At 38.6% G+C, this 23,922-nt stretch overlaps 4 protein-coding genes across 4 annotated transcripts; 2 read left to right on the top strand and 2 right to left on the bottom strand.

Annotated features, from left to right (window-relative positions):
* Positions 1-1,248: 1,248 nt before the first annotated feature.
* cxcl8b.1 (chemokine (C-X-C motif) ligand 8b, duplicate 1) lies at positions 1,249-2,393 on the top strand. Its single transcript, XM_010754329.3, has 4 exons — positions 1,249-1,548; positions 1,634-1,745; positions 1,839-1,910; positions 2,248-2,393. The coding sequence occupies exons 1-4, from the start codon at positions 1,482-1,484 to the stop codon at positions 2,324-2,326; spliced, it is 330 nt and encodes a 109-aa protein (XP_010752631.2). The 5' UTR covers positions 1,249-1,481; the 3' UTR covers positions 2,327-2,393.
* An 865-nt stretch (positions 2,394-3,258) lies between these two features.
* trmt10b (tRNA methyltransferase 10B) lies at positions 3,259-7,565 on the top strand. Its single transcript, XM_019271591.2, has 8 exons — positions 3,259-3,605; positions 4,736-4,841; positions 4,928-5,061; positions 5,151-5,303; positions 6,087-6,165; positions 6,799-6,866; positions 7,020-7,143; positions 7,216-7,565. The coding sequence occupies exons 1-8, from the start codon at positions 3,474-3,476 to the stop codon at positions 7,347-7,349; spliced, it is 930 nt and encodes a 309-aa protein (XP_019127136.2). The 5' UTR covers positions 3,259-3,473; the 3' UTR covers positions 7,350-7,565.
* Positions 7,566-9,768: 2,203 nt separating this feature from the next.
* Positions 9,769-13,114, bottom strand: cxcl19 (chemokine (C-X-C motif) ligand 19). Its single transcript, XM_010754327.3, has 3 exons — positions 12,960-13,114; positions 11,357-11,492; positions 9,769-10,400 (listed from the first exon to the last, which is right to left on the bottom strand). The coding sequence occupies exons 1-3, from the start codon at positions 13,009-13,011 to the stop codon at positions 10,280-10,282; spliced, it is 309 nt and encodes a 102-aa protein (XP_010752629.3). The 5' UTR covers positions 13,012-13,114; the 3' UTR covers positions 9,769-10,279.
* Positions 13,115-17,205: 4,091 nt separating this feature from the next.
* On the bottom strand, positions 17,206-19,031 carry LOC104937999 (growth-regulated alpha protein). Its single transcript, XM_010754326.3, has 4 exons — positions 18,718-19,031; positions 18,465-18,579; positions 18,269-18,340; positions 17,206-17,981 (listed from the first exon to the last, which is right to left on the bottom strand). Exons 1-4 carry the CDS (start codon positions 18,785-18,787, stop codon positions 17,879-17,881), a joined length of 360 nt encoding a protein of 119 aa, XP_010752628.1. The 5' UTR covers positions 18,788-19,031; the 3' UTR covers positions 17,206-17,878.
* Between the last annotated feature and the right edge of the window lie 4,891 nt (positions 19,032-23,922).

The raw sequence follows: 23,922 nt of genomic DNA, 5'->3' as shown, positions 1-23,922 counted from the left end.
AAACTAATTAGGTTTTAGTGTACGGAAGCGTATTGCATTCACTTGAAAAAAAAAGAGTAATTTTTTGTTTTATTTTAGGGGTAATTATTTCTGTTTTTCTGAGTAATTTTTTGTTTTATTTTAGGGGTAATTATTTCTGTTTTTCTGAGTACTTTTTTTGTTTTATTTTAGGGGTAATTATTTCTGTTTTTTTGAGTATTTTTTTTCCTGTTTTTCGTGATACTTTGAAATCCAGCGAGAACATCCAACCTGCAACTGACTCCCGTTGATCTATGGTGATTCCTGCCCCACACATTTTCTCTGCAGTGTGGTTTTAATGATGGTTACAGGACGGTTTTCTAGAAAGATTTCACTTCCTTTTTACTTCATTATTAAAATTGTTACACCTCTAGTATATTCGGTGGTGATGCAGTTGAAGATGTTTGAAGAGAAACTCCGCCGACACTGTCTTAGTTGCAGAACAAGTTTATTACAACAAGTTCAGCATCGTAGCAAGTAAATGTTACTTGGAGAGCTCCTGGCCGAATGATGAGAGACTCTCCCGGCCTATGTGTTACAAACCCTTATATACGGTGGAGGTTATACAATACAATACAATACATGCAGTCTAAATAAACAATAGTATAAATCAGTGTAAGATAGGGACAGAAGAAAAGAGAGGCCCCTCCAATTTGCTCTTAACCTTTGACCTGAAATCTCTCCCTTAACCACGCCAAAGGAAACACACACACAGGGAAAAAACACTGTTTGGGGCTTGAGATACCCGATGACTCTCTTACCATATTTTACAACACAATCATCAACACTCCTGACAGCTCTTTGGTTCTTTGGTACCCCTATCCAAATATCCTTAAAGTCAGGATGGACCAAAATAACAGCTAGCAGGCCAAACAATTATCTTGATGTAAAGCATATATATGTAATAGTACAAGCATTAGGATATAACTATGCATCTATGTGCAGACACCTCACACCCAAACATCTTTTATCATGCAAACTCATTACTTTCATCTCTCACACTCATACAACACTACAAATATTTCACACCAGCAGTAAACAGTGTCAGTTCTTATGAAACTGTCTAGAAAAAAAACATATCTGTATAGCAGGGAAATTCATGCACAAAAGAAGCCAGAGCGACGATTTCCAGGATTTGTATGTAAAAAGAGGAAAAGTGCTTGTGAGAGTGCAGAGTGTTTTCAAAACCCACAAAAGAAGCTGACGAAGCATGCCTGTCAGAGCACGGGGAACTCGTTTCTCGAAAGACAGGAAGCAAGAACAGATGTTTCTATTGTTTTGTTTTCAAACTTCTCTGGAAATTGTGTCACCCTGGCTGAGTGCATAAAAACAAGGTGCAGAGGACATGGGGGTCACAGTCTTGATTATTTTACCCCACAGGAGAGATTCTTTGAATCAAAGAAACAAAGCTTTGCCTCACTTCAGAGATTCAGCAGGACTTACTTCTACCATTCGAGACAAAGATGATGACTTCTGCAGTCCAGTGCATCATTATCCTGGCATGCACTGCCATCCTAACTTCATCAGGAGGTAAGTGGCTTCTTTTGTCGAGCCTAACATATCAGTGAAAGTGAAACTGTAGTTTACTTACACTACTTGTCTTCTTTTTTTCCAGCCAAGGTAATATGCTGCTTAAACAAAACTAAGACTGTACGTGTACCTTTCTCTCACATTGTGAGCGCCACAGAGTATCCTCCTAGTCCATACTGCAACAACAAAGAAGTCATGTGAGTACCTGCGGGAATATCTAGTCAATAGACAACATAGAAAGTATGTTTTTACAGTTGTTTTACATGAAAGCTCTCTCTTTTTTTCTACAGTATTACACTGAAAAATGGCCGCAGAGTATCTCTGGACCCAAATGAAAGATACACCAAAGCAGTCCTAAAATGGTAAGACGTGGTGCACTTCTGAAGTAATATTTATGTAATTACAAAAGAGAAAAAAAGTGGAAATGAAAGACACATCAAGGTTGAGCAATTTCAAGTTTTTATCTGCAGCAGTCAAAGTGTGATTTGTTATTGTCATGTTTCTTCTTGAAGATACAATAAAGAAAAAATAACGCTTTTCAAATACAACATTTTGAGAGGAAATGATTGAATATTTGCACCTATTTGATCATAGGTAGCTTCCTTTTAATAGGTCATGAGTCAAAAAGAAGTGACACCCCTGTCTCAAATTATTTCAAATTTCAAATTAAAGATTAAACATGACGTGTTTTCTTCACAGGTTAAAGGCACGTGATGCTGCGAAAAACACCATTGCATCGAAAGCGACTACAGCACCAGAGACACAGACAGCATCATAGACAGAGACAGCGTTATCAACGATATCAACACATATTTTTTAAATAAAACTCTAGCTCTTTCAGTTCACTGTGTTTTCTAGTAGTTTTTTATTGCTACTTCTAAGTTTACTGTTCCCTTTTTTGGTTTGACTGGTTGTAAAGCATGTAGCAAAACATTGTCACCCAATTCTGTGTTTCACCTATACATAACATAACATAACAAAACAAAAGCTGGGAGCAATTTATAGTTTAATTAATTACAATAATGACAAAAGATATTGCCAAGCAAACCAGTTTATGTCACTCCCTCCCTACTGTGACTTCCTGACCCAGCTCATGAAATCACTGCTTGGTCGCTGTATCATACCAATAAAATAACACACTACACATTTACACAGACTTCTTAGTACACCGGCCTCAGTATAAAACTGTACCTGGGCAGTTTGCTTCTTTCATCTGACAAAATATATATAGATGCATGGAAGCTCTGATACAGATATTATATATATTATACAGATATTTTGATATTGTTATTATTATATTATTATTATTATCATCAGCCTAACATTTGTCACAATGCTAATAATCTCATTATATATATATTATAGCATGCCATTCAGGAAATTAAACCTTGAATTAAACTTTGAATGTATTGAATGAAACCTTGAATATGGAGTGAACCTTGAAAAAAAGAAAAAAGAAAAAGAAAATATATATATATAGATATATAATTATATCTATATATAATATATAGATATATAGATATAGATATATATCCAATATATTCGATTATGTAACAGCAGTAGTATATGTATTACATGTAACTTATTTGTAATTATATCTGTGTTACATCACACAGCGGATGAACCAAGTATGTTTTATTGTATTTATTGTAAACACGTTTAATCATGAATGAATGAATGAAACTTCTTCTTGGCCACGCCCCCTCCGTCTTTGTTTACTCTGACGCCATTCTCGCGCGCCGCTCACGTGTTCGCAACCTGGAAGCGACTTCGACCTTTTTTTTGTTTTTCTCCCATGTGAGGTTTGTTTTTGTTTTGTTTTTTACTTTTTCTGCTTTGCCACTGATGTGACACAAATATGACTCTGCACACACGAGAAACATCTGGACTTTGATCGACGTGGAGGGAGCTCACAGCTGACTGAGATGGCACACACGTGTCCAGATGTGCGTGAAATGCAGCTGAGTGGAGTTTCAGAGGGGATGGAGCTGCTGCAGATAGACGTGGACGCTGATGTGGTGGAGGAGAGAGCAGGGAGAGAGCACGCAGCATGCTCAGTGAGTCTGTTGGATTTAAGGACTACATGTTTTCACGTCCCTGCTTCTTGTCTCTTTGTGCCATGTGATGAGTTGTCCACTTGTCCAGGGTCAGCTGGGATAGGCTCCAGCCCTCACCACCTTAATAAGGATGAGCGGTTGCAGATAATGGATGATTTTAACCATAAAACAGCTGAATTAAATGTATATATATATATATCTCAGGATCAACATATAAAAACTGACAAAACATGAAAACAAGTAAGATATAAAATATAGAAGTATCTGAAGTGTACATCAAAAACCTGATTGAAATAAAGATACCCAGAGTAAGTGTTGTGGAGAAATTGCTGAAGTCAAAGGTCAATGGTGAGGTCAGGAAAGGAGCCTCTGATGTCTTATGCTGTATTATTTATTGACGCTTGGCCCAAGGAGAATTAGAGACACTCTCAAAGTTCATCAGAAGTGCCTGAGTCGGTCTCACATTCTGCCCAACTCATCCTGCTGGATCGACTTTAAACCCCAAGATAACACCACAAATACTACACGCCCAGAATTATTTAAAGAGAATGTCTTTACCCATGGAGGTGTTATTGTCAGCATATTCTAGTCTGTTTACACAGATTGGAACGTCAACAACAAACTATCTATTATGTCTAGAAAGGCAGCAACAGGTCTCTTCGATCCTGGCCACCACAGTGTTGAGATAGACTGGCACCTAGTCAAAGACAAACAATTAATACTGCTGAGGACCACAAGTCCCACACGTGACCCCGTGTAACCTAAGGAGAGAAAAATAAATAACAGTATTTATATCACAATGGTATGAGACCGATCAAAGCAGATTGATATCATTTGTGTTTTTCTTTACTCATAAGTCTAGCTTTGGTAATTTTCATGTTTTCTTCCTGCTTCCGTTGATAAAATACACAATTCCCCGTGATTTCAGAAACTTTTGCGACCAACTGGGCTCGATATGTTCCCAAAGAACTTCAAACAAGCTCAAAAATTCATCATTCACGAGCTGAAAGTCAGGCGTTTCCTGAAATTCTTAAACCTCAAACCTTAAATTAGTAGTATCTCATAAAAATCTGTGGATATCTCGAGTTTCGCCGCACCGCTAATGCCGTTTTGTCCTTATCGATGATCAGAGGAATGTGTTGAGGAAGCAGCGCAACTGGGAGAGGCAGGTAGCAGCGAAGAAAAGCAAGAGGAAAGAAGAGAAGCAGAGGAGGAAGCTCAACCGTGAGGAGTCAGGTAAAGATCGAGTGAAGAGCGAAGAGACGTTCCACTCTAGACTTTCTATAACCAGAACACGTCTTTGCTGGGTTTTTGTCATGCAGGTGCTCGTCCTGGCAGCCCTCAGTTTACCAAACGGGTCATGAAAGCGATCACCAAAGAGCGTTTAGCCGAGGCTCAGTCCACAGGACCCAAACTCTGTGTTGACCTGAGTATGACGGACAGCATGTCTGACAAGGTAAGAGATTGATGAGCAGGTAGAGACGTTTACCTGTCTGCTTTTATTCAGCTTCCTTTAACTGTGTTTAAAATGTTTGTGTGCTTCAGGAGATAAGTCGACTGGCCGGCCAGTTGAGACGGCTGTACGGGTCGAACAAGAAGGCGGCGCGGCCGTTTCATGTTTTCCTGACAGACCTGAGAGAGGACGGTCGTCTCTACAGAGAGTGCCTTCGAATGAACGACGGCTTCCAGAACTACATGGTGATTGTTCAAGTCTCATTTCATTCATATAGCAAACAGGCTTTTGCACCAAAGTGCTTCACAAAGACAGACACAGAATAAAAATAAATCCGGTGAGAGAGCACGGGGCAGACCTTCAACCCACTGGAGGAACTATATAATCCATCTAGCCTGGGAACACTTGCCCACACTGGAATCTGATACCCGAGTATCGGCTCACTGTGGGTCTTAAGATTCGTCTGAAAAGCATCATCAGACTCCACCAAAAACTTCCTGTCTGATCCGGCCTTTCTTTTTTTACTTCTTTGAACGAGGCACAACCAAAGTGCCATGGTGGGATGATCTGAGGGTTCTAGTGAAAAGTGTATTAGATACACGTAGGGGCAAGAGAGGACAAGTTTGAAGGACTTGATCCTGAAGTGAACGGGAAGCCAGTCTAGGGATACTTGAAACGGGGTGTGATGTGTTTCGTGTCTCTTGGACTTTGTCAGTAACCGAGCTGCAGCGTTTTGACGGGAAATGGTAGACTGAGATTTGCAAAGGTAGAGTGAGTTGCAGCAGTCCGGCCTGGATGATGTTAGTGCGTGAACGAGTCTTGATGGTTCTGAGTTGGAAGAAGTTGGCCTTATACAACAGGCAGAAATGATCATAGACACTTTGAAGATTCAGCTTTCATTTGGACCACAAACATCCACTGATTACAGAACACACGTGTTTATAGTTTTACTCACTCCATCTATAAGACCAGGAGCAGTTTGAATATTCAGCAACAGATTCTGATTATTTAGTATTTTCATTTTTCAGATGGACATAACAGAGGAAAGCTGTCTGGACCTTTTCCCTGCAGAAACCGTCGTCTACCTCACTCCAGATGCTGACGAAGGTTTGAATTGTCTCGACGGCATTCATGAATAAAATACCTTTCTTTTCAGAGCGTTTGAATTTCATAGATATGTTAAATACATAATTTGCCCAGCAGAGGGTGCATTCAGACCATCTGATCATACAGCTTATTGCGCACTACTGCTACTACACTTTATGAAATAATGTTTTCAAGCTTCCACTTATAAAAACACAAACACAGTGTTAGATAAATGAAAATCCTCAATAAAAGTCAAAGCTCACAAAGAGTTAGGGATATTCAACTTTATGGAAAATGTAAAAAGTTCATGCTGCTGTGATATTAAATCATTAAATTAGGGCATTTAAGTAGAAGCATGGTAATTTTCTATTTGAGCATCAATTACAGCTCGACTAGACGTCTTGCGCTGTTCACAAGTCGACTTGTTGCGACCTGATGGTGACACTCTGTGACGCTCTCAGCTCAGCGGGGTACTTCCCGCTTGAAGCCTCCACCCTAATCAGGTAGATTGTTGATAGATTGTTCTCACGATGTCAAAATGTTTGACACGTTCAAAAGTTTAGAAGATCAAATTGAGTTGATGTGTGAAGTAAAGTTCATTATATGTTCATATTTAGTGTTTTTGCTCATTTGTTTTATTTTCCTTCATTTCAGCTTTAGAAACAGTCGATGCTGACAAGGTTTACGTCCTGGGTGGCCTCGTGGATGAAAGCATCCAGAAGGTATTCTACATTACAGTAGCTCCGATAAGCCAACTCGAAATGACATTTATCTTGTTACTATTTTATCTCTGTAGTAATTGGAGATTAGTGCATGTGTCATGCAAAATGTTGGCTTTCTACCAATTTGTCTGAGCGTCTCCCCCCGCTCCGCAGAAGTTGAGCTTCTCGAGGGCCAGAGAGCTGAGCGTGCACACGGCGAGGCTGCCCATAGACGAGTACATGGTGAAGAAAGACAACGCCAAGAACTTCCACTCAAAGATCTTGGCTGTTAATCAAGGTGGGTTGTTAATCCATCATGATTTACACGACAAGTTTTTATCGTCTTAATAATTTCCCTTTGTGTTTACAGTGTTCGACATCTTGTCAACATTCTGCAGAACTGGTAGCTGGACACAAGCCCTGCAGGCGTGGTTCCCACAGGGGAAGGGTTATGTTGTTGCAGCAGATGACTCACAACTCCCTTTATGTCAAACTGAGTCTTGACACAATGTGATAAATGCTTCTGTTTAACATTTCTTTTTATTTGGACATGAAACTAAACAAAATATCATGTTTTTTTTGTTGTTGTTTTTTATTGATTAAATTTTTACTCTTTGCCAGGAGTCATTTTTATTGAGTTTAGTTTACTGTGAACAAATAAAAGACAGAAACTACGACGAAATTATCTTTAGAATGAGAAATTACTTTTGTTTTTTTATTTTGCCTCGAATGGCTTTACAATCTGTACAGGGAGTGATACCCTCTGTCCTTAGAAAAAAAACATTTTAACAGGGACAAAGGTGGAAGAAACCTCAGGAAGAGCCACAGAGGAGGGATCCCTCTCCCAGGACGGACAGACGTGCAATGGATGTCACATGTACAGAAGAAATCAACACAAAGATATTGTGCAAACACAATGACAATGAATGAAAATGATTACAGTAGCAGTGGAACCTGTGATGGAGATAGAAAGACACAGATGCACAGCAGCAGCAAATCATAAACTAACTATAAACTGTAATTGAAATATGGTAACAATAATGACAGTAGTAATATGTGTAGTGGACGTCGTGCAGGATCACAGCAGCAGCCACGATCCACGAGAAGAAGTTTAGTTAGTAACATGCATTAATGAGACATGTATGTTTACAGATGGTGGTGGTGATGGGAGAGAGTTTTCAGTAAAGGGAGATGTGACTGCATCTTCAACCAATACCGTGTCTGACTAGGAATAATCCTGAAAGAGACAGACAGACAGACAGACAGACAGAGAGAGAGAGAGAGAGAGAGAGAGAGAGAGAGAGAGAAAATGACAGTGACAACATATGCAGGAATCGGGCGACCGAGAATGAGATTGTGCAGTAATATACGACGTGTGCTGTCTCCAGTGGATCTGCATTTTACTGTATAATTACTGTATAGTACGAAACGTTGATGCTGGCCCCGATCTGGGATGTGTTCCCATGTTGTGTCTTTGATGTGGTTTTCCCTTTAATACTGTCCAACTCGGTTAAAGGTGAAAAAAAAGTGTCATTATTCTCACCATAATTATTTCTACACAATTGACATGCTGCAACATTTAGCTGACGTAAAACCTCAGCTCTTTATGACGACAAAGACGCTTGACATGCTACAACTGGCCGGGGCAATCAAAGATCTCTACCAAATCTCAGGAATATTTGAAAAACACTTCATCTTTATCGCTCTTCAAACTGCTCTTTATTGTGAAATCCTTCCTGTGTCCTCGATGACACAACCAGTTCTTGGTGGCTTGGCTTTGATTTCACAAGCATTTATATGAATGTTTATTTGTGAAAAATGTGCATGCTGATAAGAAACATAGGGGACTCCCACGCTAAAAAATCGAATCCAGATGTGTGTTATTCATGTTGAAATTTATCCTGACATCCTCTTAGAGCGTCCTTATGTCAGTGGACACATTAACTATCTGTACTTGTTTAAACAAGAGTGCCAAAGTTTGATGGATTTGACGTGTTAACGGTGAGAAGATTTCAAATCAAGTCAAAGTTCTATCTCTAAGACAAATACATGACAAATAAATAAACACAAATCCAACAATAAGACAAAAAGTTTTGTCTTTGTTTTGGTTTTCTCTGGAAATACTGAGCAATAACAATGGTATTTAAACAGAGTTTGTTATTAATCTATGCAGAGTGTAATCAGCATGTCATGGGAAATATTTCATATTTCATTATGCAGAATGGTTGGGTGAAGATGCTGATGGTTGAAATTAGTCCAGGTTTTTATTATAGTGTTAACCTCATGTTTGAATCTTTGTGGTTGTGAAGTAAAGCCGAAAACTGCAGTTCCTCAAACGTCCACTTGAGGCTGGCTCCAGAAGTGAGTCAGTCTCCATAAGTCCCCATGTCCAAATGTCCAACTTCACAGCAGAAATAAACATGTTTACAGCCTGGTACAAAAAACTGTTTTGCTCTCTGAAGCTTATTTCCCCATTCATGAAAAATGTACTGAGGGTGAATTTACATACAACTCTACAGTAACAACTACATTTTTAGTCACTGCTGTGTTGGCTTCATTTCAAAACCACAGAGGTTTCTGGATGCTCCATCTACATTCCACATCTTTGCACATTTTTAAAATAGCCTGGAGGCTGCAGACGCGGGACTGCTCAGATGGTAAGTCGATATAACTTGCTTAGAAACAGGAAAATTGGCTGCAACCATACTGGATGCATTTGGCTCTGACTGACCTGCTTGCCTTGACAGGAAATGGTTTATATGAGGTGTCAATGATTCAGTGTAAATGACCTTGGACTCGTAAGTTTTTTTTACTTTCATGTTTCACTTCTGCAAAACAAATTTCCCCTTAAGGGCAATAAAGTTGAATCCCTCTACAGCATAGAAATATGGCACAAGATGATATCTGAATGCAAGAAACAACATTTTACTTGTTAAACATTAATTTATTTTTCTTTTAAAGCAATAGATAGTTTCATTGGAACTTAAATTAGTAAATCAGTAAATCAGTAAGTTCTTGTTGTTATTGGAGAAGCATCAACAAAAGGAGAATTACATAGAAATGACTTCATCCAGCATCTGCTTTCAAAAGGTCATACAACCAAAGCTTTCTAGACATGATTTACATTTCAGGTCTCACTTGACCTTTTACAAACACAATTTAAACATCCCGTGCACGCAAAGGTGATTGCATACATTACATTCATGCATTGCCCTCCTCCCAAAACTTAAACAATATCCAACATTCAGTAGAAATACAGTTCTGAAATGAAAACTTTAAGAAATCAAAACCACATGCACAAAAAAAAAAAATGTATTTAATTTACACAAACCGGGTTAAACGTGGTGTGTTATATTTAAAGTAAAACAGCAATGGCTCATAGCTGCAGAAACGAGTTGCTCTCAATAGCTTTATTTGCAACATGGATTTGCGCCTCAGTTCTTGGGAAGTGTCCCTCCCACATGTAGCTGTCTCTCAAGAACAAAGTGAATCAGCTTCTTCACCCAGGAGGACCGGGGATTTAGGCAGACCCTCTCCCCGCTCACCAGGCCAGCTCTGAAAAATCAAACACTCAGATCATGAGTTCACGATGCTTCATCATGCCTTTATTTGGTAGTTTTAGAAGTATGGCATGCAAACAGAGGCTTTCCAGTTAAAATTGTCACAAACTGGGGAAGGAATTGTAGCCACTTGTGTCTGAGAGATAAGAACCTGGGAAAACTTGTGAGTGTTAGCAGCAGTATGAGCTTCAGCTGTGTTTTTGTTTTTTTTGTTTATACAGCTTTAACTTGTCTTATCTTATAACTTGTCCTCACTAGATTGGATTTAAGGAACAATAATGACCTGAAGAAGAGACAGTTTGATGCCTGTGAGGACATATTCAGTATCAAGGATGTTGTCAAAGCTCTTTTTTATAGGCTCTTAACAGAGCTTTAAATGTTTACCAACCACCGACCGCTGAAGCATAGAGAACATCTGTCATTTGCTTATAACGTGGGCGCATGTCCAAGGAAAGAGCAGGCCTTGTGAAAAAAAAAATTCCCACACTCATGCTGCGAGATCCAGTTTCAGGTTACCGGATTTAAAAAATTGCAGTTACGCAAGCGCTGTTTGTTAGTTCATGAACAAAAGCCACAGAACTGATGGAAAAGGGCCAAATAGATACTTTACATCCATGTGGCTTATCATTAGGGCGGAAACAATTAGTTAACAGAAAATGTAATTGGCCGTGATCAAGAGTTTTATCAATTCTGACACCTTAACTGTGCAAAAAGTTTGTAGAGAACTTCTCATTCATTTTTTAAAATGTACAACTAACTGTTTATATAATTACGTGTTTTAAGAGTATTTGGATCATTATGTAATGTTTACAGAATGTACAATTAAATATTAATTGTAGACTAAGTAACTTTAGTTAGTTCTGGACCTTCTGGAAGACTTTACAGACTTCCAAGCATAGTCTAAATGTCTGTGTCTCACTTGTTTTTGTCTTCGACTTTGCTTAAACTCACATCACTTCTGTATCCGGGCAGTGAGGCCCTTCGGGGACAATCTTGATGCTCTTCAGGTTGTCTGGCGGGATGATCCTCGACTCCACCTGCAGGCACCGACAGTGTGTGTTGTAGTCCCTGCTGATCGGCGGCATACCTGACAACAGACGGACGGTTTCAGTCACAACACTGATTAGACATGTTTAAACAGATACATTCATCGCTTGGCTTCTCCTCTTTTGCATAGTTTTTTTCTAAATCACTCGTGAAAATGATTCCAGACTCCAAACAAAGAACGATTCTTGGCTGCTGTTAGTGTTTGTGTAGTGATTTTACGATTATAAAAGGTTTCACTGAAACTCCACTTACAAGTTAACTCAAGTTCAAGCAAACACTGGGGTGGATTAATTACACTTTGGACAAGTCACCAGCTCATGACAGGGCATATAAACAAGCATTCACACTCACCCTATGGCAATTTAGAGACGCCAATCATCCTGTTAAGTGCATGTCTTTGGACTGTGGGAGGAAGTACTGGAGTACCCAGAGAGAACCCATGCAGACACTTTACGTTACGTACCTATCTGTTGTGTCAATCTAAAGGTCGCTTGATTTCTTCTGATTTGTGTGGTTTTAGTTCCATGAATAAAATGCTGACAGGGTCACTTTCTGACTGCTTTCATCACAATCACTCCCTTCTGGATTGTGACACTCTTATGATGGGCACTTCTTCATTTTCTGCTTCTTCTTTTCAGTTGTACTCCTTATCACTAGTTCAACTGAGTGATACACAATGCCCCCACGTCTTTTTGCTGTTTCTAGCTGTTTCTTTAAATATTCAACGAAGATTAATACTTATGAATGTATTCAGTCATATTGATAACCTTAACTTGTTATGCCAGTGTAAGATAAAATATCAATATATAAACTTTGACACCACATTGGATGAATGAGGTAACACGGCTTGAACTCGTCCCATTTTCACTCACTTTCTTTCACTTCACCTTTTCTTTTCATTGCACAATAACATTTTTTTGCACATGTGTCACATCAGTGAGTTCATTATTCAGTCCTGCTCTACCACCAAACAACTTAAAGTATCCAAATACCGTATATCTAGGAGAAGGTGCAGAATATATCGACGTTAAATTATGCTTTTCCACATTTACTAGAAATCACTGCTGTGTAATTAGTTTTATATAAACACTGATTTGATTCATAACACTCATCTCATTGGTAAATATCGTTTCCTTCTTGCAGCGTTTCCGATTTTTCTCAAACCCTGCACCGTGCAAATATTGCACATTTTTACTTCAGTCAGTACTTTGAAGATTAGGATTTAACATATAAAAACATCAAATTAAATATAATAACTATGAAATAATGTGATTATTATTATTTAGATCTGCACAGATTTACAGATCAAGCAGTTAACGTCTCACAGATTAAGACCTCAGGCAACAAAACAAAGACGTTTTTTTGTATTGAAAGCAACAAAAACTCGTGCAACTCACTCATCTGTAGTTGAATACTTTGCTGTTAAAGCACAAATCCTGTCTCCAGCCAAATTATTGTTTAACCTCAGTTGCTCACAGGAATGTTAAGCAATCAGAAATCCACTTACCAGTTACGACGACAAGCAGGGCGCCGAAGATGAGCAAGATGCAAGTCTTCATCTTGGTTGAAGTGCTGTGATCTTTAGACTGAGACTGATACCAAACAGCTGTTGTGACTCTCTTTATATACACTTTGTGCTTTCATGTACTGTGATCATGTGCTAATTGGGAACTTTGTAGTGGGAAACCTAAGAAAAAAACCTTTGTGTACGTGTGCGCATGTTGGTTTCACTATGGTGCACTCACATGTGCAGCAGGAGGTAGTCATGGGATGGTGGGTTCAGGGACAGACTTAGAGGCCCGTTGAGGTTAAGCTACAGCATGCTTGAAGTCGGTGGCCAGAAACCTGAGTCATGCAGCGTGCATCGGTAGAGTGTCTGTCTGGGTGGTCAGCCCACAGCTTCATATCTTATCTGTCTGTCATAACTCATGTCTAATAAAATGATCATAAGACACAAACACAGTTTTACCTGTGGCTACTGTGCATATGATCACATATACATCACATTGTTGTTGTTTTTAAAACCCGGGGGCTTGTCCTGACCTTGTATATACATCACAACACACTCGCTGTGAATTAGTCCCTCAGTTTTCAATAGTTTTCCTTTTAGCCTTAGTTTGTGCTATTTTAATCTAGCTCCTATTCCGGTCAACTATTTCATTATTTGGAGAAGAAGTAGGGTATTTAAGCTGCATTAGTCTGTATTAGTTTTTCTGTGTTACGTCTCATTTCTCTTTTATTTTAGTTTTCTTTTCTGTCGTTTATTTAAACTATCATCTAGTGTTTTTAAAGGTTAAATCACAGTGACACCCATCCTCCTCCTCCTCCTCCTCCTCCTCTATGACCGCTAATGATGAATCACGGTCAGGATGAAGCCACCATCAGCGTCGTTACAGTCACGCTTTTCGAATCAGTCACTGATAATGAAAGTATAATATTTATCTCTCGAACGCCAAAGTGATTATTTGACCGCAGATCTACCCAGTGTTCTTCTTAAACATGATTTCAGTTTACTGAAAAAAGTGAGTTTGTAAGATTAAATGTGGCAAAGACTGCAACTGAAATATTTCTGATGACAAAGCGCTTCCAGACTTGAGAAATATTACTCTCTTATGATCCAAACCATGTGGGGGGAAAAGACATGTGTAGGTGTAAAGGCCACATGACAGAAATAAACTGATGTATTACAGTATGACTCAGCAAAAATGTCATCTTTTAAAAACAACCATGAGGGGATTTCTAATGTTTTTTTGTTTTTTTACAAACAAACACAGAATGACAATAATATTGTGCTTTAGTGTAAATACCGTAATGCTTATAATAATGTGATTACTGGTCATTAAAATTCAGTTTGTTCTGCTCAAACTGTTCAGTGATGTACGAAATCAGAAGTTGTAATATTTCTAATATATATAATGCACTTGTTGTTTGAATACATTAATAATATGTCACTTAGCTGTTTGTTTTAAGCACAGACTGTATGTAACATGGGCCTCATTCTGCTGAATGAGTATGTTTTACTTTAATATTTAAAGGAGCAGTGTGTAGGACTGAGTGGCATCTTGTGTTGTAGTTGCAGATTGCACTGTAAAAAAGAAACTGTTGTTTTTAACGGTAAAAAAACTGGCAGCTATGGTTGCCAGAATTTTAACCTTTTCTAATATTACGGTAAAAGGATGTTGGTAATGTGAATTTCATGGCGTTTTAGTCCATATTTTAAAAAACTGTCAAACCATGACAGTAAGATCAGACTGTAAAATATGCCATTAAATATTACGGTGTTTTACTGTACAATTAACCGCCTCTAATATAATATACTCCTTTATTTTGTAGAAATTACCGCCTCTAATATAATATACTCCTTTATTTTGTAGAAATTACCTGAAAATAGTGTATTAATAGTGTAGATACCAGAGGAAAACAGTCTTTAATTGAAGGTAAAGGTTTGGTACGCGGGAATCAGGTAAACCAGGCAAACAATCCAGACAGGGTCAAAAAACAGGCAAGATACGCAACCGGTAATCATAAGCACACTAGAAAAAATGGCTTAAATACACAGGGTGATTGAGGAGATGAGACACAGGTGTAAGACAAACACTGACTGTGACAGAAAACACAGTCTTGACATATTTGACAGTCTTTTGTTGTCATGGTTTGGCAGTTTTTCATTGCAAAACATGAAAAGCCTCATATCTAGATCCAGTCTTGATCAGTTCACCTCTGTGGAAGAGGACCCCCCGGTGTTTGTAGATCTGAAAGCCTCATTTGAAGGTTCTTTTCAGGTGAATGCAAACAGAGTTTTTGCACATTATATTGAATTTCTGCCATATTGTGTAAAGAAAGCACAGTGGACCTTTAAGTTCACTTTTATTGCAGCAGAGTAGTTTTAAACTCTGCCACATCGCCTCTTTTCTTTTTTTAAATTTATTTACAATCTGAATATTCATCTTATTTTCAAATCACAATGCAAGTTGCTGATTTTCTCATCGTAGAGAAAATGCTACTTGAATTGTGGGAAAATCAGGTGCGTACATATTAATAGGGGCTAAAACCAGGCCAATGATTTCGCAATTGAACATTCACAGTATTGTATTGCAATCTGGATCGTTCGCCGTGTGTCTCAGTAGCATATTTGTAAGCTTATGGGAGCTTTGAAATGTCCAGTGCTGGTAGTAAATAGTGCTGGCCAGCCACTTAATAAGAATTTTCTCGTTATTTCCTGTTGTTGTAGCTTTTGGCAGCACATGCAGTGTGCTCCTAAAGCACAAATCCTGTTTGAGGGAGTGACTCTAGCTTTCAGCAGCACATTAAATATCCTGTTAAAGACCCATTTCTGAAGAAATGCAGAGCTCATTATCAGTTTACCAAGTCAGTGGACTATCACAAAGCTGTAAATAGTTGCATACATCTTATCAGCACTGTCGCGTCACAGGAAGAAGATTCCTGGTTCAGTTTCTTGGCTGAGTTTGCATGCATTCCAGTGTCTGGGTGGGTTCTCTCCAGGCACTCCAGCTTCTTCCCATAGTTCAAAGACATGCAGGTTAATTGGTCCCCCAGGGTGTGATGCAGACGTCAGAGTGAATGGTTGTTTGTCAATGCCCCGGTGGTTGGTCTAGGGTGTAACCTGGGATCTGCTCCAGCCCACCGTCACCCTGATTTGGATAAATTACAGAAAATGGATTTTGATGATAAATTAGAATGAACTTGTTGATCCCCTGACTTTTTCTCTAGCACCATCAGCAGGATGAGGTTTTTAAAAAAATTAAGGTTTTAAATGAAATATCTCAAAAAACTGGATTGCCGTGAAACTTACGGTACACGCAACCATCTCTCCCTCAATATCAATCGTCAACATTTTGTTAACTCTCTGACTTTTAAATTTTTATCTGCCCAATTTTTTGTTTAAGGATAGGGTCCAGTATTTACATACTTAACATCAGCATGTTTGTCACTGTGCCACTTTTTCTATTATTTCTAAGTGATTCTAAACAATGAGCAAACTCTCTTCATTGTTCACTAACCTTCTACTTTGTTTGAGCGCAGGAAAAACAATATTTGTGGTTGTACAAGTGAGGAAATGTTTATGTAATGGAAAATTTATATTACATGATTGTGTGTTCTTTTATAACCATATATAGTCATGTTTGATCTCAGTAATATTCAAAGAGTTTTTGAAGTATAACACTGTGTGCGTTATAATCTTGTTTGGTTTCACTCAGTGCCTTGCACAGCAGAGCTCGTTAGTGAGGTTTGATAGGGATGAACACACTCCATTGTAACCACCTGGTACAGTTAGATAAGTAAATCATAATAATGACGAATACTCCTTAGAAATGTATAAGAATCAGTGTGGGATTGCCCCACGCTGAACATTTTCTGCAGACTGTCTTGTGCATTTGTAGAACTGTTCCTCTTGCAAGAATAAAATGACAAAACCTTTAAAGACCAATTGATTGACTCGAGATCCTTATTTTGTGTGTCGGTGAATTGCTTTACCAGAAATTTCAGCAACATTTATGTCTTGAGATCACCGTAGGTCCAGTGTTAAATCTGACTTCTTGAACTCGAGTTACAGAGCAGCTTCTTCCACCACCACTCCAGCTAGGATTTGTTTACCAGATGTGTGTCTCTGCAAACACGGTATTTGATCATTTAAACTTTAGCTTGTGTATTTGTTTAATATTAATATTATATGTTTGACGATTACACCATGAAAATGTATGTAGCAAATACTGAGAACAAGGAGGTCGAAGTCACTAGAAGCCACTTATCTGGCTGCTTGTTTATTTATAATCAAATGGCCGGAAGTCACAATTTCACAGTCTCCAGATTCATTTCATCTTTGCAAGACTTATTATTAGTACAGTATGCTAGTCACATCCTTCACATTTCCAATGGTGGTAAAACATCCACCACAAGTTCACATATATGATACATTCCATCAAAATGTTAACAGACATTATTATAGACATAATACAAATACATTAGAAGATATTATTATTATTATTATTATTATTATTGCTACAATGATGCTATTACACAAAGCTTTAAAGGTGGAAGTGCACAAAGTAGATAAGAAGACAGTAGTGTGGACAGTATATTCACAGCAGAGACATACAAATACAGCTCCTCATTAACCCTAGATTCAGGCAGTATTTCTAGCTGAATTACACTGAGGTCATCGTCGTATATAAGCTACAAACTGGGAGCACAGCTTCCGATCCCGCCACACAGACACCTCTGACATGCTCCCTGTTTATGGTGATGAATACTCTGGGTAACAGACTTCACTAACTGCCTCCTATATGTGCATACGCTCGGTTATGTCCAGTAGCATCTTACTTGTGGACGGTGTGCTTCTTTTCTTTCTCTTACAAACTGATACTTGATTTTAATTGTTACAATGACCATTGCATGCAGCTTTCATTACGATGACGTTGGCGCTATTGTCGCTGTCTTTGACATCGTCTCTGGCACTGTGGTTGCTTTCGATGCAAGGGTGTTTTTCACAGCATCACGTGCCTTTAACCTGTGAAGAAAACACGTCATGTTTAACCTTTAATTCGAAATTTGAAATCATTTGAGACAGGGGTGTCACTTCTTTTTTCGTTTTCCTCTCAAAATGTTTTATTTTTTTCTTTATTTTATCTTTATTTTGTCTTCAAGAAGAAAAATGACAATAACAAACTGACTGCTGCAGATAAAAACTTGAAATTGCTCGACCTTGATGTGTCTTTAATTTCCACTTTTTTCTCTTTTCTAATTACATAAATATTACTTCAGAAGTGCACCATGTAAAAAAAAAGCTCATCTTACCTTCTTAGGACTGCATTGGTGAATCTTTCAGCTGGGTCGAGACACTTTGAGGGGCCATTTGTCAGTGTGATGCTGTAGAAAAAGAGAGAGAGAGAGCTTTCATGTAAAACAACTGTGTAATCAACACTGAAAAATATATAAAAAAAAACATACTTTCTATGTTGTCTATTGACTAAATATCCCTGCAGGTACTTACATGACTTCTTTCTTGTTGCAGTATGGACGAGGAAGATACTCTGCTGCGCTCACAATGTTAGCGAAAGGTACACGTACACCCGTGCCTGGGTTTAAGCAGCGGCATGTTTTAATAGCTGGGGGAAAAAGAAGAAGACAGGCAGTGTAAGTAAACTCGGTTTCACTGAAGTGTTTCCTGATATGAAAAAGAAGCCATGCATGTGCAGGAATTCAGCAATACATCTTTCCAAAAGCCAACAAAGTGGCACACTTACATCCTGCTGCTGAAGTTAGGATGGCAGTGCATGCCAGGATAATGATGCACTGGACTGCAGAAGTCATCATCTTTGTCTCGAATGGTAGAAGTAAGTCCTGCTGAATCTCTAAAGTGAGGCAAAGCTTTGTCCCTCTGCTGTGTTTTCCTCTCTTTTAGATTCAAAGAATCTCTCCTTTGAGGTAAAATAAGCAAGACTGTGAGCCCCATGTCCTCTGCAACTCCTTTTTATGCACCCAGCCAGTGTGACACAATTTCCAGAGAAGTTTGAACAAAACACCTGCTCTTGCATTTGTAATCCAGTTAATTTTCCTAGGAATCGCTTTGTTCTTCCTTTTACAGGCTTCCTGCCATTCAAGGAGGAGTTCCTCATGTTGAGACATGCATGCCTGCCTTCGTCATCCTTTTTTTTTTTTTTTTAAGTGTTCTGAATTGCTCTCTTGTATTTTAATGATTTGATGACAGCTTTGCACACTCTCTGCTTTCTCTCGCTCAGTTTCATGAGGTCGTCACCATAGACATATATACATAGACGCCGCATTGAGCGCTGAATCGTGCCACCATATTGGATGTGGCAGATCTGCCCGTAAACTAATAAAAGGAAATGGACTGAACTTCATAAAGCGCCTTTCTACAAAGTTCTTTAAGTTAATGCCTCTTATACACCCATTCACACACACACTAATATATTTGGGAAACAAATAGGCACCAAAAACAACGTATGTAACTTTTAAAGTGATGATTATAAATGTTTACTCCTTATGTAAGCACCAAACCAATGTATGTATTTTTCTAATGCTGATATATAATATATATATATATTATTAATTTTTTTTTTTTTTTGGTCTTTTTAGTACTGGGTTTCCTCATGTATACCTGCATATTCCAGACTGGCTTCACATGCTGCCCAGATATGTATTCCATATTTCCCTGGTTTGCTTGGAATGTACACCTTGAACAGCGACCAATTGTTAGTCCCTCCACCTGTCCCAAACGTTCCTGATGGCAGCTAGTTTGTCATTTCATCAGCAGACGGATCGTGTATCTCTGTTATCAAATCAAATAATTCTTGAAAGGATATGGATATACTGCTGTAAGGACATAGTATAGGATGGAATATAAGCCTGCCAGACTCTGCATCCCACAGACTTTTTGTAGTCTCATTGTTTGAGCGATATACTGCTAAAATCAACAGACCTATGTAGGCTTGGAGGCCTGCTAGGTCAATTTCTCAAGGTGTCCCCAAACACACTCTCCAGTATAATTCCCTCAATGGACTCTGGTAAAAAGAGCTGGAACTTTATGATGTTTTCCACTCTCACTCTACTTCTTCTGTCCTGGGGGGATGAAGACCAGAGCAAGTGTCCACTCTTGAATATAGTCTGGATACCCATTCATTTCCTGTGGCGATCACTTACAGGTGTAACAAGGTTGATTAAAACACTCAAAATTCAATGAATGAGGTGATCATCATTTTTATATGTTCAAGTGCATAGTGTGGAGGATATCATAAGGCCTTGTGGCAATCAGATTTAAAACACAATATTTATGAGTGTTTTAAGTTGTAAATCGGTCAGATTTGACCCGAACACGACAGGAAGGTTAATGTGTTTGAGACCCTCAGTTGTGTGGTTCAGAGGTAATGTTGGCATACAGTAAAAAGCTCTATCCAACTATAGTAACCCATATTATGGCAAGAACTGTCCATGGAGTGAAAGAAGAACTGCAAGAAGTAAAGAGAAACGACAGTCGATCATTACGTCAGTCAGTGCGTGCAACATCAAATGCTCTGATGAAACTGGATCTGCTCCAAGGAAAGGATGATGATTACAATGATCAGTTAGGGCCCACGTAAATGCTTCAGAGTTCAATAGTGGACACATCCAAACATCAACACTTGCTCAATGGCAATCTTTTCTTTTCGAGCAGCAATGGTGGGGATTGAACCGCCAGGTAATTGGACTCTTTTACTTTGATTGTCTATGGCACCGACTATTACCTATTGATATTAATTACTATTAATATCAATTAAAATGTTTTTGGGACGAGTTGGACCACAGAGTGAAAGTGTTTAGAATATATAGGAACGACATCAAGACTGTTCAGGTTAAAAGCCTGCCTGTCATTTGGACATCTAAGTAAGGAGCCAAACATAACAATTGATATCAGACACTTCACCAAGTACATCAACAACCACTGAGCTCCCAGACTGTGCAGGAAATAGGAGTATCCCTACTCGTCTTCGCAGGAGCTGGATCTTGTCTGCATGTCAGGGTGGCCAAGTCTCAAAAAGGCATTGTTATGCCCCCAGTCTTCCCAAGTAGCCACGTACAACCAGTTTTAGATTTTGAATAAAAAGAAAATGATATATTCACAAAACTCACAGAGATCAAACAACTATAACTAAGTCATCAGTTTCAGCGTGGACCAAGAGCAAAACAACAACCAAAACAATTCTATCTGGAAAATCTCCAGCGGACTCTATTGAAAACAGAAAACAGGCAAAAGGCTCGTAGAAGTTCATATTTTGTCAAATCCTGACTCATGTATCATGCTGGGGGATTCTCCAAACCCTGCAGTTCATCCTAACTGATGTTAACGCTAACCAGGTTTATACCCCCGGTTCTCAGGTAACTTTAAAGCTTTGCATGGATCGAAAGTTGCAACGTTGGTTACGCAACACACACAGTGATAGTTTCACTGCTGCAGATAAATTTCCAATCTCCCTATAAAATCCTCTGCGATTGTTTTGTGTGAGGAGGTATGGATCGTCTTGCCAATAAATTAAACAACATTTAGTATTATTTAAGATGTTTAGTCTCGGCTCATACGAATAACGTCATTCCATCATGTGGACAGTAGTAAACATAGAGTCTGAGGAGGCGCAGAAATGTCTCAGAAGGAAAAAACATAAACTTCTGCAGTCTTCTGAATAAACACACAAAGACAGCTGTGACCAAAATCTGCTTTTGTTTCTACTCTATTGCTCAACAGTTTTTTTTTACCAAATTTCAAAATGAATCTAGGTGATGCACTTATGACTCTGTGAGTTCCTCAGTGTTTGACATCTGACACATTGTCTTTAAATGTGAGTAGGCGCCACCGGAATGTGTTTGTTCTTCTCTAGTTTTCTAGGTGTGGAAGGGGTGTGGTGCATCAGCTGTAGGTGAGAGGTGCGGAGAGGGTAGTGTGATTAGCACACCGGTTTCCTGTTGAGCTAAATACTCTCTCCTTTTAAAACACAGTAGCAGGTGACGCACTGCTCGGAGAGTAGTGGATGTGACCACAAGAGAAGGGATGATGCTGCAGCTAGGTGGCACTAACTGGGTAGCTGGGTTGACACGAAATCTCCATTGAAATAACCATGAAAAATGACTCAACAGTCTCAGTCGTGTTTGGATAGATGCAATAACCCAACAGTTTTTTAGTGTGCAGATTTTGACACATTGTCTTTAAATGTGAGTGAGCGCCATCAGAGTGTGTTTTTTCTTCTCTAGTTTTCTAGGTAATCGTGAAGTGTTTACATACATTTAGTTTTACTCTCATTTCCCCTTATACATGAGAAAGACGCACTGCTCGGAGAGTAGTGGATGTGACCACAAGAGAAGGGACGATGATGCAGCTAGGTGGCACTTACTGGGTAGCTGGAATCTCCATTGAAATAACCATGAAAAATGACTCAACAGTCTCAGTCTTGTGTTTGGATAGATGCAATAACCCAACAGTTTTTTAGTGTGCATATTTATGAGAATATCCTCCAAGAATGTGCTACATAAATTATTATTAGTACCGATACTGATAAGTCTTGTTTTGAGTATTGACTGTGCCAAAAGAATGTTAGTTTAGTGCATACTCTTCATGCTTAGCTGTTTTTTTAATTCAATTTAGTTAATAAAGACATAAAACATCCAAATTCTAGGGTATATTATCCTTCTATTATCTATGCATGTGAAGCAACGCTAAGATCTTTGTGTTTTGCAATATTACTTGAGGTGGCGAGATGAAAATCTTTTCCGTTGTTGCACTAAAGGAGACACATATCTGTGTCTGGACCGGGGAGGAGGGGGGTGATCATGTTGCAATAGAGCACAGATTCCAGTCAGTAGTCATTCTTCATCATTCTTTCAAAGGAATACATAGATATAATATCAAATATTGTAATATTATCTGTGTGCCTTGTTTGTGCTGCCGCCTGTCTTGGCCAGGACTCCCTTGAAAAAGAGGTTTTTGATCTCAATGGAACCCTTAAAAAAATAAAATAGAAATAAACTTATATTAATACAAAACTGATGCATGATGACATTAAATATTTAAATTCTATGCATATGGGATATTAAAGGGTCTGTTCACCCCTTGTAGAGAAAGTCTTAGTCTGTTTTCTTTCCTTTGGGATACTCAAAGCAGAAAAATGTATTGTAAAACTCTCAAGACATCCACTCTGTGTTCTGCATCTTGTGGTAAGAATAAGAATAACTTTATTTATAGAGCACCTTTTAAAAACAAGGTTTCCAATCTGGTTTACAGAGCAGAGTGTCACGGCTAGAACAATGGCTTGAATCCAAACTCATTATGAAAGTACAACAGAAAATCACTCAATGGGAGGAAAACACTAAATAATCTAAGAAAACAAAAAACACTCAAGAGAGGGAAAATGTATTAACAAAATCAGGGAAAAAGATAACAAACGAAAAACCACTCTTACAAGGGAAAAATCTATGAAATACAAAGCCTAGACAAAGTAACAAAGCAATATACAAAACCTCATAAGGCATAAGCGCAAGAAAAGACGTTAATATGATTGGACGGGCTCTGATGGAGAAGCTATGGTCATGTTTCCTCAACATTGGAATAACCAGAAGCCGCGGCTTCAGTTTTTGTTTAAACACAGCTTACATTCCTAGGCACAAAACAGAAGTGTGTATGTGTAATGTGTAATGTTAGGGTGCCAACTAATTATCAAGTCACTTCCTCAACAGGACTGATGATTCTAGCAAAAAAACACCCATTCTGAAGAGAAGCAAAAAAAATCTTATGCAGCAAGTTTCTCAGGAATAGTAATATTATGATAAGCCTTCTTAAGACTTACTGGACAGCTCAAATGCTCTCTGGTTACGTAAGTATCCCTAATTGACCCTTCTGATTCATCCAAGTGCTTTGGCAGCCTAAGTGCTCCTCAAGAACACCCAGTGTCCACCAAATTAACCCT

This window comes from Larimichthys crocea, chromosome I (genome assembly GCF_000972845.2).
Source record: "Larimichthys crocea isolate SSNF chromosome I, L_crocea_2.0, whole genome shotgun sequence".
NCBI lineage: Eukaryota > Metazoa > Chordata > Actinopteri > Sciaenidae > Larimichthys > Larimichthys crocea.
Note: the sequence above shows the minus strand (reverse complement) of the source record. Positions and strands in the feature narration are given on the sequence as shown.

What these genes read in the sequence shown, in the direction of transcription:
- cxcl8b.1 (XM_010754329.3), top strand. Translation starts at nt 1,482, where the DNA reads ATGATGACTTCTGCAGTCCAGTGCATCATTATCCTGGCATGCACTGCC. An exon ending in TGCAACAACAAAGAAGTCAT is followed by an intron (nt 1,746 to 1,838) that starts GTGAGTACCTGC and finishes TTTTTTCTACAG; the next exon opens with TATTACACTGAAAAATGGCC. An exon ending in ACCAAAGCAGTCCTAAAATG is followed by an intron (nt 1,911 to 2,247) that starts GTAAGACGTGGT and finishes TTTTCTTCACAG; the next exon opens with GTTAAAGGCACGTGATGCTG.
- trmt10b (XM_019271591.2), top strand. Translation starts at nt 3,474, where the DNA reads ATGGCACACACGTGTCCAGATGTGCGTGAAATGCAGCTGAGTGGAGTT. An exon ending in CGGACAGCATGTCTGACAAG is followed by an intron (nt 5,062 to 5,150) that starts GTAAGAGATTGA and finishes TGTGTGCTTCAG; the next exon opens with GAGATAAGTCGACTGGCCGG. An exon ending in GATCTTGGCTGTTAATCAAG is followed by an intron (nt 7,144 to 7,215) that starts GTGGGTTGTTAA and finishes TTGTGTTTACAG; the next exon opens with TGTTCGACATCTTGTCAACA.
- cxcl19 (XM_010754327.3), bottom strand. Translation starts at nt 13,011, where the DNA reads ATGAAGACTTGCATCTTGCTCATCTTCGGCGCCCTGCTTGTCGTCGTA. An exon ending in CCTGCTTGTCGTCGTAACTG is followed by an intron (nt 11,493 to 12,959) that starts GTAAGTGGATTT and finishes GTCTGTTGTCAG; the next exon opens with GTATGCCGCCGATCAGCAGG. An exon ending in TGCCCGGATACAGAAGTGAT is followed by an intron (nt 10,401 to 11,356) that starts GTGAGTTTAAGC and finishes TTGATTTTTCAG; the next exon opens with AGCTGGCCTGGTGAGCGGGG.
- LOC104937999 (XM_010754326.3), bottom strand. Translation starts at nt 18,787, where the DNA reads ATGATGACTTCTGCAGTCCAGTGCATCATTATCCTGGCATGCACTGCC. An exon ending in CCTAACTTCAGCAGCAGGAT is followed by an intron (nt 18,580 to 18,717) that starts GTAAGTGTGCCA and finishes TTTTTCCCCCAG; the next exon opens with CTATTAAAACATGCCGCTGC. An exon ending in TGCAACAAGAAAGAAGTCAT is followed by an intron (nt 18,341 to 18,464) that starts GTAAGTACCTGC and finishes CTTTTTCTACAG; the next exon opens with CATCACACTGACAAATGGCC.